Source organism: Nelumbo lutea, chromosome 7 (assembly GCF_056320005.1).
Source record: "Nelumbo lutea isolate HS-2025 chromosome 7, American lotus-T2T, whole genome shotgun sequence".
Lineage (NCBI taxonomy): Eukaryota > Viridiplantae > Streptophyta > Magnoliopsida > Proteales > Nelumbonaceae > Nelumbo > Nelumbo lutea.
Genome location: NC_142690.1, coordinates 3462742 through 3480326, shown reverse-complemented (window position 1 = coordinate 3480326; position 17585 = coordinate 3462742). Strand labels below are relative to the sequence as shown.

At 37.9% G+C, this 17585-nt stretch overlaps 2 protein-coding genes across 13 annotated transcripts; one reads left to right on the top strand and one right to left on the bottom strand.

Moving 5' to 3' along the window:
- Positions 1-2417: 2417 nt before the first annotated feature.
- Positions 2418-8910, top strand: LOC148844678 (uncharacterized). 11 transcript variants are annotated; one of them, XM_088956318.1, is made up of 9 exons: positions 2418-2952; positions 3088-3214; positions 3786-4271; positions 6308-6473; positions 6560-6610; positions 6735-6917; positions 7050-7152; positions 7294-8093; positions 8210-8910. In XM_088956318.1, exons 3-9 carry the CDS (start codon positions 3808-3810, stop codon positions 8567-8569), a joined length of 2127 nt encoding a protein of 708 aa, XP_088812444.1. In that variant the 5' UTR covers positions 2418-2952; positions 3088-3214; positions 3786-3807; the 3' UTR covers positions 8570-8910. The 11 variants fall into 11 exon arrangements, with proteins under 11 accessions (XP_088812444.1, XP_088812443.1, XP_088812446.1 ...); XM_088956320.1 differs by having other exon boundaries at positions 2726-2952; positions 3137-3214; positions 7050-7146; XM_088956314.1 differs by having other exon boundaries at positions 2822-2952; positions 7291-8093.
- A 2066-nt stretch (positions 8911-10976) lies between these two features.
- On the bottom strand, positions 10977-13179 carry LOC148844677 (uncharacterized). 2 transcript variants are annotated; one of them, XM_088955677.1, is made up of 3 exons: positions 12745-13179; positions 12287-12345; positions 10977-11846 (listed from the first exon to the last, which is right to left on the bottom strand). In XM_088955677.1, exons 1-3 carry the CDS (start codon positions 13068-13070, stop codon positions 11128-11130), a joined length of 1104 nt encoding a protein of 367 aa, XP_088811803.1. In that variant the 5' UTR covers positions 13071-13179; the 3' UTR covers positions 10977-11127. The 2 variants fall into 2 exon arrangements, with proteins under 2 accessions (XP_088811803.1, XP_088811802.1); XM_088955676.1 differs by having other exon boundaries at positions 12287-12336; positions 12745-13118.
- Positions 13180-17585: the final 4406 nt, after the last annotated feature.

Below are 17585 nucleotides of genomic sequence, written 5' to 3'. Positions count from 1 at the left end.
GTGCCAAACCCCAGTTGGAGAGAGAGAGAGAGAGAGAGAGAGAGAGAATGGGAGAGGGAGAATGTTCTGTTTCCTGTGAGAAAGAGAGGGAGAGAGGGGAAGAACCAAAGCTAGAGATGAAAGAGAATAACCACTGCCTAAGGTTGCAATGGCGTCAATGGCTTAGTTGACATTTGACAGTCCACCGTGTGTAAGCAAATTAGGAGAGTGTGAGAAAGAGAGAAAGATTCTAAGGGTATTTTTGAGATTTTTGAAAAAAATTGGTCATGTGATGTTATATGTCAAGAACGCGATAGTCAAAAGGTGAAGTTTTAAACAATTGTCAAAAACAATAAAAATACTTAAAGACAATACTAAGCTATATATATTTTACCATGGCACGGGTTATTATCATTGTTTCCACAACCTATAGCCAATTAAACTTGGCTTCCTAACATGATCTATACCCATACATCTCACCATAAGACTGAAATCCATCATATCTGAAATGTGTCGACTGTTCAACACAGATCATATTGTAATACGTTGGCATGGTTTTCGCTAAGAGTAAATCCCGTCTCCAGCCAGTCAAGAGTCAACCATGGAAGACTACTTTTTTTGTGAGGTAAACCCAGTCTCCTCTTATGCTTAGGATGAACCATGCACCAACCACTAAAACTTTTATAAATCTTGTATAAGCCTCCCTGCATTTTCCTTCCTTTCCCTACTCTCTCTTTCAAACCGAACATAACGTGATAGGGAGAAATCTGTAATATGAAGTAGTTAAATAAACTTGACTATAAAATTAGTAAAATAAAGTACCAGTAGAAGTAGAACCTATAAAACACATGGGAAGGTTGACCCACCGCACCTCCCATTTATGTGGTTTGGGTCACTTGCATTCTGATGACTCATATGAGTAGACCCGCCACACCCACCCATTTAGCCACTTATAATAATTAGACCATTGATATGTGAAAGAGACTCGTTCAACCGGTGATACCTCTTGTCTGTTGACTTCAAATTTGGTTTTAGTAAAGCATATAAAAAAACGACAAATAAAATAAAATTATAAAGAAAACAGTGTTGTCAGATTCGGATTGGACCTGTAAGTGAAACCGGTAAAATAGTGGCCCAATAAGCATTTTTTAGGTACTTTTCTTATAATGTTTACAGACCCAAAGCCAGTCAAGCCATGATCACCTCTAGTGCTACAAACAAAACCATCATTCAGTGGGTCCTACAACTGAGCCAAAATCAATTTGGATTTTTATTCATAATAAATATGTTTTTAAGCCTTTAATACATATATTTGGATAAAGGTTAAATGTTTTATGAAGACTCAAAAAATTAAATGTGAATCAAATGGTCTTAATAGATCATGTTATTCTCTTTTAGGCCGTGTGCCTGTGTTTGCTTTATTCTTTAAGATTTTTCCCTCAGGCTTTCCGTTTCTTTCTTTTTTTTTTTATAAACCAAATACAGCCTTAGAATTCCCACTTCCTTCTTGTGAACCCGAATTAAATAATGGGCACGCTAATGATGAAAATAGAAAATCAGAACACGTGATGTTTTATAATTAACAAAGGACTGGCGTGCCCCTATTTAAACTGGGGGTCGCAACACTTGTAGAGATGTCATCTATAATTCTATATGTTATAGCCTCTTAATGGGCCTATCTAATCATGGCTTTCGAGTAATTATTATAAAAGGGCCCAGCCCAATTTAACATCATAATACACAGAACCATTAAGGTTCAATTTGAAAGCAGTACAAATGCAAATATTTACTATGTAAATACATACAAAATAATATAAAATATAAGGTTTTGCACTTTATATATTTGCATCTGTATTCCTTTCAAATTCAGCCTAAATTTCAATAAACCATTTCACTGACCGAACGGTCCAAACTGCAACATCTCGAGCGCTTTCAAACAACTGAAAATCTATGAACCGGTGAACATTCAATTAGGGTTGTCAAACGGGTTGGATCTGGTTTGAGACAGAATTTATTAGTTCCATCTCCATTATTAATCAGGATAAAATCATAGATTCAAAACTATCTTAATTATTAATCTGAATAATCAGATATGACCCGATTCTATGTTAATAACAACTTAAAAATGATCGTAAATAGTAAATTATTTATATATTAATAATTCAAGTGTTGATTCGGAGTAAGAAAGATCAGAATGCACTATTAATGAAGACAAAATCACAGAATTTCTGATATAATTGATTCGATCAATTCCAAGTGTGGAGCTAGGGGACTAAAGGGAGCCATGGTCCCCCCTATGGCCTCGCAGGATCCGGTCCCAAGAAGGTAGAACCAATATTTCTTTGGTTCTTAGCCCAAGTGTTACGAGGTGTCCGGCCCATCACCATCTCTCTCTCTCTTTATTTATCTATTAATTAAACTGCAAAACTTCTTCCCAAGCGAACCATACAAGCTTTTTGTTCATTTCTCGATCTCTCGATTTCTCATTCTTTTTGGGAAACCCGAAACCCTCTCTGTGTTTTTCATATTCTAACTCTTTCTTTGAAGCTGTTTTTTAGTGCTATGTTTTTGTATTAAAGAAGAAAACAAACAAATAGACCATAGAAGTGTCAAAAAAGGGGGACACGAAGACATCAGGAAGGTCGCGTCGCGTCGTGCTCGTGTGAGTCTGCGACCCCGCTCTACTCTTCGTAGCTCTCGTCCTCACGCTAACTATAAATACTCGCCCTTCCATTTGTCTTTGCCACTCTCTCTCTCTCTCTCTCTCTCTCTCAGAGGACACGTCTTCGTTTTCCTCCTTTCTTCATCCCAGAGCTGCGAATCAAAGAGCTCAAAATTCTGGCTTTTGGATCACGTAAAGGCCCGGATCTTGCCTTTCCAACAAGCATCGCAGCTTCTTCAATGCCGCATTTTTTGCTTTTTGTTTGCCTCTCTCTCTCGGTTCTCCTGTTGTTCTGATTTTAGATCCTTAAGGTACGAACTCTGCTTCTCTACTATGTTTATTTTCGCGGGTTTCTTATTGAAGTTTTCATTTTGAGGTAAAGATTCGAGCTGTTACTATGTTGCCATTGCTACATTTAAGGAATTGTGTGTTTAATCATGATCTAGATCTATAAATTGTCGAATTATGCTATATTCTTTTCTTGAAATCACGAAGGCGGTTAATTACCCGAACCAGACTTTCTAGCTCCGGTAGATAGCGTTTGTGATTTGCTTGGCCATCCAGATCGTAAAGGTGGGTATGTAGTGTATGTTTCTATTTTCATAAAGATATATATATATTTTTTTTTTTTTTTTTTTTTGCTTATTTTATTCCTTTTTAATCCACGCTTTGAGACGATGTTCCGAGCTTCCAAGTTCTTATTTATTTTCCCAGAAATTGTAGTTTCTTTGTAATATTTCGGATCTGTAAATGGCCGAATTCTACCTGTGATCTTACGAACCAAACGCTGTTATCTGATCTTGAAGTTTATCAGAAGTTAGGATCTTTGCTATCCAGCGATCGTTTGTTGATTGCTTATCAGCTCTTTTATAAAATTATAATTTCTCGTTTTCCTTTGATTTGCATATCAATTAGATATTAGAATAATATCCTTAGATTTCGCAGTTGCACGTAGAATAATATCTCCGTTTTTGAGGTTCTAAGTGTCGGTTTGAGTATGTATATACGCAATGAGGGCTTTGCTTACAGAACATTATTATGATAAGTTCTTAAGAGGAATAGTTCCTCTATAACTACTCCATAAATTTATCTAGTAAGTCTTAAATTCTTCCTTTGAATTTTTAATGATCTGGCCAAAATGCAGGGTTGTCTTCACCATCTCAATCATGTGGAGGTTCAAACAGTTTATGCCAAGGGAACATACTGGGCTGGAAGGCCGCGCTATTGATGTTGGCAACATAAAGGTTCAAATCCGGAATGCAATTGCAGAAGGTGGATTCTCTTGTGTTTACCTTGCTCGTGATGCCATTCATTCTTCAAAGCAGTACGCATTGAAGCACATTATATGTAATGATGACGAATCTATTGAGCTGGTGATGAAGGAGATCTCGGTGATGAAATCACTCAGAGGACATCCAAATGTTGTTGCACTTCTGGCTCATACTATTTTAGATATGGGCCGCACAAAAGAAGCATTCCTTGTTATGGAGTTCTGTGAAAAGTCTCTGGTTAATGTATTGGAGAGCAGAGGAGGTGGATATTTTGAGGAGAAACAGATTTTTTCCATTTTCAGAGATGTGTGCAATGCTGTATTTGCAATGCACTGCCAAACCCCACCCATTGCTCATAGGTAATAGATTTCTTACTTCAAATTTTTATTTCCTTCAGTATTAGATGTTGTATGGTTTTTCTTACTGTTTATACATTCAATGCACCATTCTGTTTGATTGACAACCTAGTATTGTGTTGTATGGTTAAGAAGTAGTTGGTGAGTTTCACAACTATGGTCTATATTGCCTACTTTTTACCCATTTTTGGGTTTGGCACTTGAACCACAGAAGAGTTACATGGTCACAGATATGGCCATAATTTTTTTTTTTTTTTATGAATGATAATAAATTTATTAATTCAGAAGCAGATTTAGAGTGAGTTCATACAACATCCCAGGGAGAGGCGCGAGCTGCAGCCCCTCCTTGAATCTTACAAGTAAACTAGGAAAGAAAAGCAAGAATCACAACTGAACCCAAAACAATTCTTCCCTATTTACCCCTTACTTAGCTAACACATCTGACAAAGTATTTGCTGATCTCCCCACCCACTGTACAGTGACCAACATATTCCTTGTCAACCAACTAAATTTATTCATTTCATTCTTGTAACGCCAACATAGCCTCTTCAGGATTTTTCAACCAACCCACCACCACTTTGGAATCCCCCTCAATTGTTAGGTGTTGTACCCCCAGCTGGTTTGCAAATTGCACCCCTTGTAAAGCAGATATGGCCATAAATTACCTCTTGACTGTTCTGCCATTCAAGCTAATAGCCCCACCTTAAACATAACAAACCATAAAATGTATGTAAACTACATATAATTATAACTTATAAAATAATGCAATACATAATTGTATGTTATCAATTTTTATTATGGTATCACTTGTCACTGGGTCAATCCAGTGGTCTGACCATTGATCCATGACCCAGTCCGTCCCCCTTTATAGGCTGTAACTTATGACTTGTGAGTGGCCTAGGTCCCAAAAACACTGGTTATAGGTAATTCATATGAAATAATTTGTTTAACGGCCTTTTGTGTAAACACTAAATTTCTATAGTAATGAATGATCAAAAGGGCTTTATTAGAATCATTGAGAAAGAAAGAGGCCCTTGCTATTAAAATAGTCTAATAGCAGTGGACAATACAATAGCAATAGATGACAAGTACTATGGGAATAAAAAGAAGTCCTTTGCCCCTTATAGCTGTCACCCTGGACCTGGGGCCCCTCGCTCAAGAACCTATCTTCCAATTCCTCCTCTATCTAGAAAGGCAGCCAATGCATTAGCTGACCACAGGATCCATCTGAACAAGCTGTTCAAGAGGGCATTTATGGCCTTAGCCTCTCTCAACTTAAGGGTCAAGGGCTTTCCTTGGCTAAATCCATCCACCTCATAAGCTATAAATCTGCAGAAACTATATAATTACTTTACAACAGTCATTTTTAGGTATTGATATTATTTGGATGAATTCTGAAATCTTGTTTAATTGTGACAGGACAAGTCTTCATTTGTCATTAGAAATAAAGGCAATCTCCTTTTTTTCCCTCCTACAAAGAAACTTTGAGAACGAATTAAAGAAAGAATTTATTTTGAGTTCAAAAACAGAAGACATGGCAGAGAAAGAGAGCAAATTGGGTTTTAGTTCATTCAAAGACTGTAAAAACCAAAAACCAGTAATCCTTATAATGAAGGATAAATATTCTATGCATATGGCAGGTGGAATCAAGTTGGGTGAGGGATAACTTGTCTATAAAAACTAAAGACCTGTAATCCTCTCTTTTTTTATTCTTTTATATGTGGAAGAAAAATTTCATCACATTGCACCAAGAAATGACCCTTATATAGGAGTGCTGAAGAAGTTAGCTATATATTGAACTACTTTTTTACTTTTTTTTTATTTCAATTTTCAGCAAAATAGAGGCAAGTTAAATATACTTAGTTCCTACTCTTGGTGCTAGGTTGTTTTCAAGTCAATATCCATGTTGCTGTTTTGTGCTTTTTTTCCTTTGTAGTCATTTCAAAGGAAAAAGAACTTTCAAGTTGTGATTTTTCCTTCTTTAATCTTTTTTACCAAGAAATTTGCTCCCACTTATTTATCTTCATTGAATTTGTCAGAGACTTAAAAGCTGAGAATCTTCTTTTGGGGCCCAATGGCATGTGGAAATTATGTGATTTTGGCAGCACGTCAACCAATCATAAGCGCTTTGAAAGGCCTGAAGAAATGGGCATTGAAGAAGACAATATAAGAAAATACACGACACCTGCCTACAGAGCTCCTGAGGTTGAATGATGGCCAACTTTGTAATTTAATACTAAGCTATGGTAATGTGAAATGACAACTATGTTTTCCTTTTTGTATGATGTTAGATGTGGGACTTGTTCCGAAGAGAACTCATAAATGAGAAAGTAGACATTTGGGTAAGTCATATAGGCCTCACTTTGGTGCAAAATTAATCTGGTAATAATTAGATCTCCGTGGCTCTCCTGTTAACTTGAGATCTGTAGACATAATTGAGAACTGAAGTTATCTTTCTTTTTGCAGGCTCTTGGGTGCCTCCTTTACCGGATCTGTTATTTCAAATTTGCATTCGATGGTGAATCAAAGCTCCAAATTTTAAATGGAAATTACCGCATTCCAGATTTACCAAAGTATAGCTCGTCCATCACAGGCCTGATCGAAGACATGCTTCAATCTTCTCCAGATGCCAGACCCGACATCACGCAGGCAAGGGCTTTGCTTGATTGCCCATTCATCTCCATGAACCTAGGTTAGTTCTAGATTATTTGTGTCCATGGTAGTATTAGGTTATATTTTTTTTTTCCGCTTATTGAAAACAAGTATTTTACCTTGTCGCAGGTTTGGTTTCGTGTTAACCAGCTGTTACCTGTAGAGTTGCAGAAATCATTACCAGACAGACCACCTAGCATGCATCAACCAACTGTTGCCAACCATGGTGAGGGTGAGAGCATATCTTCATAAATCTGCAGAGCCTCTTTCACACACGCATGCACACAAATAAGAGAGCTTTAAAATTTAAATTGATTTGTAGAATATAGATTTTTCTTGGTTCACACCGTCTGATGTATTCTGTTGTTAGTAGGGATTTCAAATACTGCAAACACAAACAGGGTTCCTGCAATGCCTCGGAGGAGTCCTCCACCCCCTCCTTCATCCAGAGAACAGGTTCAGAATGTATCACCACTATCCGGTTTATCCCTCAGTTCCACAGCAAGTGGAGGTGGGTCTTCATTAGGGTCATTCTGGACCACTCCGCACGCAAAGGATTCACATGTTTCTGCGAACAGGAGTAAACCGACCATTCATGTAGAATCAAATATTCAAAGAACAATGAGTCATGGCCGACAGAATCCAGATAAACTTCATCATGCTGAGAATTTTAGCCCTGCAAAAGTGCAGAACATCCGCACCTGCTCTGTCAGGAATCCACGTGGAGTCTCCCTCAAGAGGTTTGATGATGTCCCTTCCAAGGACTTTGAAATAAGATTTTTCTCGGAAGATACAGGCCATGAGCCCAAAACAACAAAAGTATCAAATTCCAGTAATGTAATTACCTTCCAAGATGAGGCATTCAACACTTTTGTTGCTGAATTTGATACCAATAAACTTGACTTGGGAAATAGTGGTAATAAGAATAAGAAGAAACCAGGGAAGGAAGAAGCATTTGAGGCTGAAGTTGATAGGCTGAAGGAGCAGTTAAAGCAAGCTAACACAGAAAAGGCTGAAATAAAATTCAAATATGAAAAGCTTTCTGCCATTTGCCGTTCTCAGCAACATGAGATTCAGGAGCTAAGGCAAGCTCTGGCTGCTAAAACTGTACCAAATGAAGAAGCCTCGAAGAATCAAAATTCTTTTGGAAACTGCCAGTCTAGCAATCCTCCAGTAATGATTCTTTACTTCAGTTCTTGTGTGATGGATATTGTTCTTCAGTGGAAAATGTTATTTATTTTTTATTTCTTTTCACGTCCTAATGAGTGATGCTTAATTCATTTTGATAGCAAAGGGAGAAGATCGAAGGAACAGTGCGGGAACTCCAGCAAGGGATTCTTGCCAGCAGTTCTCCTATCCCAGACTCAAAGCCATGGCGGGCATTCTTCGATGAAACCAAACCGCAAACTCCGCCAAAGAGTAGCAGTCCCAGATCGGTTCGGACAACAAATGGCCACCAGAATAAACAATCACCTAGTGGGCGACATGGTCCCGAGACATGGAATTTTGAACCAAAGAGTTTCAAGGAATTTCCCTCCAGCACTCAGGTAACACAATATGGTCAAGTGCTCAATTTTCAGCTCGTTGCTGACTCAAAGAGCGTGGAAAGGAAGCAAGCTTCTCTACCTGCTGGATGGGCTGGTTTCTAACTCCAAAGTATTTATTTATTGGAAAGTCAGCAGGTGTTGATCATTATTTTATTCGCGCTTTCACTATGGTTAGATGGGCTGTCAGATTGTTTTCCATGTTGGTTCTTTCAGTTTCAGGGGGGTAAAGAATGAAAGAATGCAATGTATGGGTATCCTATCCGAATTGTTGTTTTGTCTTTTGTGCTCTCTGGTACCGGTCCTATGAGTACTGGAAAAGGAAAAGGAAGAACACAAACACAGATGTACTCGGGTATCTCAGGGCCATCACCGGACGACAGATGTATAGTTCTTGCATCATATTTAGTGGACAAATAAAAACAAAAAAGATGGTCTATATTACACCTCATTGGTGTACACTGCATAAATTTAGATTGACAAAATGATATATCAGTGACTGAGGAAGCTCAAGAAAACCATTCGCCATGTGGCAGTCATCCCTCCTACTCCTATGGATCGCATATCTATAGAGCTGAGTACACCATGCTTAAAGTAATGGCAGTCACGCATCTGTGTGGGGAGAATAAATAGAATGTTCTTCTGTAGTACATTTTCAGGTTATACTTTGTCAACGAACTTTAAAATTCAATACCCGATCGACTATGGTGTTGGAAAAACAAGATACCAATCAATCAACATCATAAAATTGGAAACTAATCAAGTGGGTTTTTATTAAAATTCACCAGCAAAGCTTCTCGGTCAAGGAAGCTGTCTCCCATCCAAATAAGTCTTTTTCCCTTTGTGGTGCTAATCTCGGGTGATTCGTGGGGTTAAGATGCCTCTCTCTTGTGTAGCTCTTTCTATTTTTATAAAAAAAAAAAATTAATTATTATATTATTATAAAATGAATATTTATCTTGATTTTGGTGCAAATCTTAAAAAGTTAAATTTGATAATATCTTATTAATGAGTAAATCTATGATGCATGTAAAGAGTTTTGACCAATCAAAATTACTCATGAATTTTGATAAATAATACCTTATTGCTATCATGTATGTGATTTGTTCTTTCGGTATTATATCTTTTCCATATCATAATCGAACCCATTATTAATATGTCTTTACCTCTACTTGCACTGGTGCCTAGTATATACCCCGCACTAATTGACAATAAAGTGGAGGCAGATTAAGTCTGAATTCAATATGCAATCCCATATTTTAGATTTCATATCAGATTCGAATTTAAATCTTAATATTCAGATCAGATTTGAATTTGATTGGATCCAATCTAAATCCATTACCGTCCTACTTCAAAGTGCTGATGCCTAGGGTTCTAGCCTCCAAGGCCCAGACCGACCCAACCGAAAAGGCAAGCTTTAGAAGTTACCTGGTGGGGAGGGATTCTGGTTAATGTTAGTGAATATATAATTTATCTCAGCCTATATGCAGATAAGTTTATGTTACATCCTTTCGCTTATATATTCATGTTATCGGTACTAAATCTATGATTGGAGGTCTATACATATTGAGACACTTGTGATTGTTTGATCCATTTTCCAAAAGCAGGAGTGTATGGGGGACAGTTTTTAAACCAGTAAGTTGTGCTTTTGTACAATCAAATTGGTTGATTGGATTATTTTGATACTTTAACCTGAACCGCATTAGCATTTAATTTCTTACCACAATCTAATTTGAATTTGTTTTGTTATATTAAAAGTTTAGTGGATACAGGAGAAGTCCTTTACCTAAATTCTTTCCACTAAATTTGCAAGTTTAAACACAATAAACGATGTCAAATTTGTTGATGGTGTTAAGAGAATGAAAACTTTTTCACCTAACACAGCCTAAGCTTTTTAAGTCTAGTGTTCTATCTTCCTTTCCCCTATGGATAGGCCTATGCTTGTCGCCGCTTCAAGTCTGATGGATTTTCCCGCAAGGGGTACAATCTATTAGAGAATAAAAACCTATACATTCAAGGACATTGAAGGATTTTGTCCAATACCAGGTAAGTATGGGTCCTGGAGCTATAGAGGTCGAAGCAATCCAATACCTAGCTATATCTGATTGGTTCACGGTCATGAATTGGAATTGGAATTGAAATCTCTTGGAATCAAAATCAAAATGGCATGTTCCCATTGTCTGTTTAGTTCAGATAGGAATCGAAATTGAAATTGAAATCAACTGGTGGAGTGAGATTTAATTTTGAAGGGAGGGGGAGGAAATTGCCATAGGAGAATGCCATTCCACTAAGAATGAGAATGGATTTAGATTTCATCCATCCAAAGAGTTGGAATTGGAATGGCCGATAGATTCAATACTCCTATTCCTGTGAACCAAACGGCCCTTAATTTCATGGGTTCATCTGTTAGGGCATCTCCTCAAGATTCAATCCCTCTAGCTGCTGGGTGGGAACATGACTGAGGGAAGTGCGGAGGCACGCACCCATGTATAATGTATTGGCATGCATCCCCTTTTTACCAGTAACCCGAATTTCATAAAAAAAACTGCAGGGAGCTCGGCGAATTATTATTACACGTTTATTGTTGTCATTTATTATTGTATGTATGAAGCTTATACTCAAATGGCAGCAATGGTAGCGTGGATGAATCCATCTCATCCTCCTCAGCATCGGCATCGGCATCGGCTCCGGCCACGGCGACCACCTCCCCTTGGCTTCTCTTCTCCCTGATGATCACCTGAGAATTCTAGGTGATGAAGATACTTCATGACCAACGACGGGTCGCCAGGTAGCTGGTTGTTGGCATCCTTCTTGGGGCCGGATGTCACAGAGACGTCAGTGCTGCCGATGCTGTCTATGCTCTTAATCCTTCCCTTCCCCAGGTGATGTTGACAAAGTGAATACCCCACCATCGTCATCTGGCGACACCTCCATCCTCTTCCATTTACACGACTGCATCTCGATCCCTCCAGCAACACTGTTCCTCTCTTTCGCCTCTTTTTCGGATAATTCTCCTCCCCATTGGTTTCCTTCTTGATGCCGTTGCTTTTACCACCGGCATCACCGTTGAAATCAGTCTGAGTGCCCTTGTCGACTGTTTCAGCAACCGTCTCTCTTCCCTCATCTATTACTGTCGTCTCTTCTTTGAATTCTCGAACGGAGTCGTCCATTGTCTCACTCTCAACTAATAGTGGCACGCCATGGTTATCTGGTTTGTTGCCCTTCCCGCCTGCTGTCTCATCTTTCACTATTGTCGGCAACGTTACTGGCTCTCTCACTGTCTCTTCTTCTTCTGCTACCAAGCAATACGTTCCTTTTCTCTTCTTGGGTGGAATAATCTCCATCTCTGTCTCCCGCTCCGCATCAACAAAACCCGAGAACCCTAAACAGAACAAGACAAATGGCTTTTTCTCTGTAAGTGATGAAGGCATTGATTAGAAACGTTTTTTTTTATATACTGAAACTCTCAAAGTGAGAGTTCTTGACCATCTCAACATTTTGATTGACTGCCCATCTCGTAGTCATGGCCCCATAGGCCATAGGATGGAATAAAGCCATGAATGGTTCGGACTTGAGCAGGTCAAGACTCAAGATCGGTTGGGTTTTGGAATGCCCAGTCTGGATCTATCTGGATATATATTTCCATTAATTCCATGATGGGTGAGAAGCCCCGGAAAGGAAAGTGGTCGTGTTGGCTTCAGGTAGGGTTAAGAATTGCCACCCACTCCGTTTGGTTGCTCAGAGCGGAGATGCACCTCAACTCAAGGCTGAGAGGCTGAGAGCCTGAGACCCACACTATGAAAGTAAAACTAAGATTCGTACCTGGGGGAGTGGAATCAAAAGGCAATGCAAGCAGAGCAGTTTTCTGTTGCCTGTAAGAACTAAGAACCAGATAAATCAGGGACTTGGTGCGGTTATGCTTGATAAACAAAACAAATTAAAAACCAAACAAATCAGTGATTTCGTGCAGTTTTATATATACTTGATAAACAAAAACAAAGACCCAGTAGTTGATTCTTCTAGTGAAAGACAAAAATGAAAATGGGTTCATTTCTTCCCTGAACGATCGATGAATTTGTGCTCTTAAATCTGAAGTAAAATCAAAATGAAATTCTTGTACGTAACTGCAAACAGGAATCTTTATCATACTGATCGATGATGAGATGTGTGAGATAAGCATGTGGGTATGTGCACGTAGTGGGATGAAATAGATATAGATATAGATATAGATATATAGATGCTTGCATGCGCAGATATATAGAACTAGGGCGGACGCTTACATTCCACAGTCGGCGTTTGGAATCATCAATGTCTTCTCAGCAGCATCTTTTTCAACTTCATCTCGCTGCTTCGTCCCCATGGTAATCTTCTGTGACAGATGAAGAGGGAGTGGATCATTGATCCCCAGATGGTGGAGAGGATTATTTCTTGGTAGATTAATGCAAGACCAACCAATGCGCCTGTTCTCTTCTACTACTGCGAAACTCCTGCCAGAGTGCAACCCTTGCGGTGCTCTGGCTGCGGGAATCCCCACTGATGACCTAGTAATGGGTGGAAGAGGAGGAGAAGGGGGAGAGGGGGGAGGACATCTCTTTCTGATCCACATCGATCTCAGCTGAGACTTGAGAGAGATTTAAGGGTTGGTGGTGTAGGACCAATCACCAAAGGGAGTGCACTAGCTAGGTAGGTAGAGCGAGTGATGAGAGGAATATAATGGTTGAAAGAGGAAATAGAGATGGGGTTTTATAGACTAGTTAATTTCTCTGGTGTAGTTTTTGGGTTTGGTGGGGTGGGGTGGGGTGGGAGTGGGAGGACGAATGGAATGGGATTGCACATTTGTACTCTCTCAAGACTGAAGAAGTCTCAAATTTAGGGAATACGACGAGGTAGGGCAGGATTAAGGAACAGATCACTCTTCTCTCTCTCTTCCTTCCAAAAGGATTAGGCCATAGTAATTATGAATAAAGTTGCATGCTGAGAGGATACAGACAGTTGTCACGTCTACACTGATTCTACGGAGTTAATCGTAGAGAGGGTGCAAGAATGGTGAGCTTGCCAGAGTGTAAGACGATGTGCACCACTCCCTTATTCCCTTTGTCTTTAATACGTTTATTATCATTATTATTACCAGATGAACCTTTCCTAATTTTCTTATTCCTTTTTAATTTAAATTTCAAATTCATGTCATGTCATGCCATGCCTAATAGTATTAATTAGCTACTGCCTACTAGTAGTAGGAATAAAAATGTCAAGTAGTAATGCTTGTATAAATCAACAAATAGTCTTTAATTTGTAACTAAAATTAAAAATATTTCAAATGATTATATATATATATATATGATTGTTTCATTGTGCAAAATTAATTAATTTACTGTTGTTGGATACTGTGTGTTTACTGCATTATTAATTGAAACTTGAGATTAGTAGCTAGAGCACACATCTGTACGTTGTGGGTATTATTAATAAAAAGGCAGCTTATTATGTGATGTGTTTTATTTATGTTTCGTTTGGGGTTTTATAAGAAAGTGATGCGGCCATTATAACAACAAATTTGAACTCCATTAATCAACCTTGTTTTGTAAACAATCGTACTTGTTCAAAGAATGTTGTTGCATCAAACCAGAACATGTTCATATTTTATAGAAGATGCTCATAGATTCTATGCATACAGATTTTTCATACCCTATAGGCCTGTGAATGAGAAGTAAACTTGGATATTATTTTGATTACGGGCATAAGAGACCACTTACAGCATCCGTCAACGGAATCGTTCAATGATAAGTTGAAGGGACTAAAGAAGGGCTAAGAGCAGACCAAAAAAAGACAATGTCAGCCGTTAGTAGGAACTAATTTAAGTGCTGGAATGGTGAAACAAGACTCATGTAACTGACACCATATATATATATAGTTGGGATAAGGCTTAATTGATGATAACGATGATGATTGACATGATAAGATATCACCTACTTGATTATAATCAATTAGATTTAGCCAAATATAAAGGTGGAAACTAGTTTAAATTCTCTATGGGAATCAGAGGATATTCGGCATTCATGATGCATCAGATCATCTTGACATGTGAATGGAACTGATATGGCATATTGTGATTAGCCAGTATTACAAAGTAGAGCTATAGGGTATTCAAACTCCAAATTGAATACCTCGCTCAAACAAATCCCTAGGCTTGCCAATTAAGAAATGAATCTTTTTCATCACTAGTTTTTTCAAGTAATTTAAGCCTTCTTTACATTTGTTGGTCTGTGTTTCATGCTATTCATTTTTTTCATTTACTTTTGCTTTTTTTTTTCTTTTAATTTTCAGTTTCTTCTAGGAGCTAGGGAAGAAGGGAATGGTGCCACCTTTTTCTTCTTTCTTCTTTAGATAATATTACACTTGGGCCCCGTTCGTTTATATTCCCCATTGGAAAGATACATTCCCCGTACGTTTACACTTAGACCCATGGAACAAAGTATATAATTTGGCCATTTATGCATTCCCCAAAGTATATAATTTGGCTATTTACCTGGGAAAATCTTTCCCACATCAGAGGTGAATAATTTACTTTCCCATCATAGACTAGAGAGCAATAGACCAAATTTGATAAGACAAAAATACCATGAAAGATTACCATGACTACTTTGACTTTTATTTTAGGACAAAAAGCTATGATGGCTAGGGCTGTCAATGGGTCGGTTGGGTCAGACCCGATGGACCTAGACCAATTGGATCGCTTCTGGTTTCAGAATTTGTCCCGATGGGTCAGTTCTAGGTCTTAAAAGATCATGATTATTATCGTCTCTGATTCAAGTCCACCTTGTCACGAATTCATTTGGATTAAATAGATATATGATTTATGCTATGTCATATTTAAATAAGGTGAGGCTAAAACTGTCATTTCGGTGGGGTGGGGTTTCTTTTAAAACCTTACCGAAATGCTGACCCCCCTAACCAGTTAACCCTTTTTGATTTTGTCTTTTTGAAGAATTCTTCTTTCACAGTTTCTCTTACGTGGCGTTTGATAAATATGAAATCTGAAAGGTTAAAAATGAATTATTTGTCTGAAATCTGAAAAGAAGCATAGGTGTTTTTTTACTTTTTAGAGGCTTTGAATCCATAAGTTTGTTTGTATTGGATCAACCCTTTACCATCTGAAATTCAATGGTTTTACTATTTTACCCATAAAACATACTATTTGGAAATGTTGAGTTCAATTCGCATTATATCTCATAAAAAAAATTTTCAACTTTAAAATAATATTGAAACAATACAAATAAAAAATAATAAATTAATAAATAAAATGATTAAATTTTAAAAATATAATTAATGATTATAAAAATATTAAAATAATTAATATTTTACACAAATAAAAATTAAAATAATTTTTAAAATTTAATGAAATAATTAAAATTACTAGTTAATAAAACTATAAGAAATAATAAATAACACAAGTTAAATTAATAAAAATATTAAGATAATTAATAATTAATAAAAATAATTTATAATTCATTTATTTATTTATTTATAATTATTACTCAACCATTGCCGCTACAAGTTGTAATGGCGGTGGCAGGAAGACAAGAGAGAGAGAGAGAGAGAGAGAGAGAGAGAGAGAAAGGTCGAAAAGAAGAAAATGTGATAAACTACGGCCATGAAAACCTACTTGGAACTTAGATTCACGAGCAGCATTTTTCTTTCCCGTCCTTGAGAGCGAAACCATGAATGACCTAGGTTTTTTGAGTTGGGATTAAGCAGAGGCAAAGCGTATCATTACGAAAAGAGTTGAAGAGTAATTTCAACCATACACCAACTCTAAAATGTGTCTAAACACATTAAGAGCCACCCACACACTGTCGTTTTTAGATCTAAAAACAAAAGACACCAAACGGGTCTGAGGTCTGAAAAACAACGCTTTCAAACCTCAAACTTTTGAAAAATGCTATCGAACACCACCTTAGTTACTCTTTGTCTAAGGCTGAATCATATCTCTTCTCAGTTCTCTCACTCGAAAATCGAAACTTGAAGCACATCAATCGGAAGCTGCTGGCTGGTCCGTCTCAATGGTCTCATCGTCTAGAGGGGAGAGTGGAGGCTACCCTACCAGCTGGAATCACATCGTCTCACCGTCTAGTTCATCCGTCTGGAGACCATCTGCTCGGCCGTCCGTCAGCAGTAAGTCAGTAAGTAGTAACTCCCACTCCCTTTGTTACCCAACGATCAATGACAAACTGAAAGTCTGAAGTGTTGCTTTTTTATTGTAAAATCTTTAGTCTTCCTCCATTTAAACATTTTGATTTTTTTATTATTAAAATGTTGATTATTTTTTGAGTGTCAAAAAAATTGAAATGTTGCACGTTGGATTTTTAATGGGCGTTTGAATTAGTGGGTGTTCATCTTGTTTATGGAGTTAACGAGTTATTATGAAAATTGCATTTGTTATAAATTTTTGTGATATTCAAACATATGGGAAAAAAAGCCTAAGACCGTGAACACCATGAAAAAAGAGAACAGAAATTGGAAAAGAAACAAGAAAAAAAATTCACTTCTATGACTAGGTGTGAGCAAGAAGCATTTGCCTCCTAGTTCCCGACTGGTCTGAAGTCTGAACTGATCCTACTTTTAGTACATGCGTCACACCAGGTCTGAGTCTACATCTCGAGTTGCAAATTTTAAGAATCAGGTACTGATGCAAATACGAAAGCAAGGAAGGAATTCATAATGGGGTCCATCGGATTGAACCCGATTGTCCCAAGAACCGATCTGTTGGGTTTTACTGTTTTAGGTCCAAAGTCACAGACCCTATAGGGTTTAGGTCGGTTCCGGGTCCGTGGGTTATCTTTATCAATTCCGGGACCAGTTCTACCTGGTTCCGACTCAGGTTCTACCTGATTCCGACCAGTTGACAACCCTGATGATGCCAAAGGTATGAAAACCTTCGGAATCTCTGGAATCAACTGATCCACACGACTTATGAGTTATGATTTGTCTCACGCCATGAAAATTTGGCAGACTCCCGCCCCAATCAGTCAACTTCCTTTATTTCACAAGATGAAGCCATTAATGTATTGACAGCTTAGATGAGTTTCGAAAGAACCATCCACAGACCTACTTAATCAGTCAGCGT

Bases quoted from the DNA above. Each gene is read 5' to 3' on its own strand.
- LOC148844678 (XM_088956309.1), top strand. From the start codon at position 3,766: ATGATCTGGCCAAAATGCAGGGTTGTCTTCACCATCTCAATCATGTGG. The intron at 6,611-6,734 runs GTAAGTCATATA...TTCTTTTTGCAG, and splicing joins ATGAGAAAGTAGACATTTGG to GCTCTTGGGTGCCTCCTTTA. The intron at 6,918-7,049 runs GCAAGGGCTTTG...ACCTTGTCGCAG, and splicing joins CCAGACCCGACATCACGCAG to GTTTGGTTTCGTGTTAACCA.
- LOC148844677 (XM_088955677.1), bottom strand. From the start codon at position 13,070: ATGTGGATCAGAAAGAGATGTCCTCCCCCCTCTCCCCCTTCTCCTCCT. The intron at 12,346-12,744 runs GTAAGCGTCCGC...TCTGGTTCTTAG, and splicing joins CCAAACGCCGACTGTGGAAT to TTCTTACAGGCAACAGAAAA. The intron at 11,847-12,286 runs GTACGAATCTTA...TGTTCTGTTTAG, and splicing joins TTTTGATTCCACTCCCCCAG to GGTTCTCGGGTTTTGTTGAT.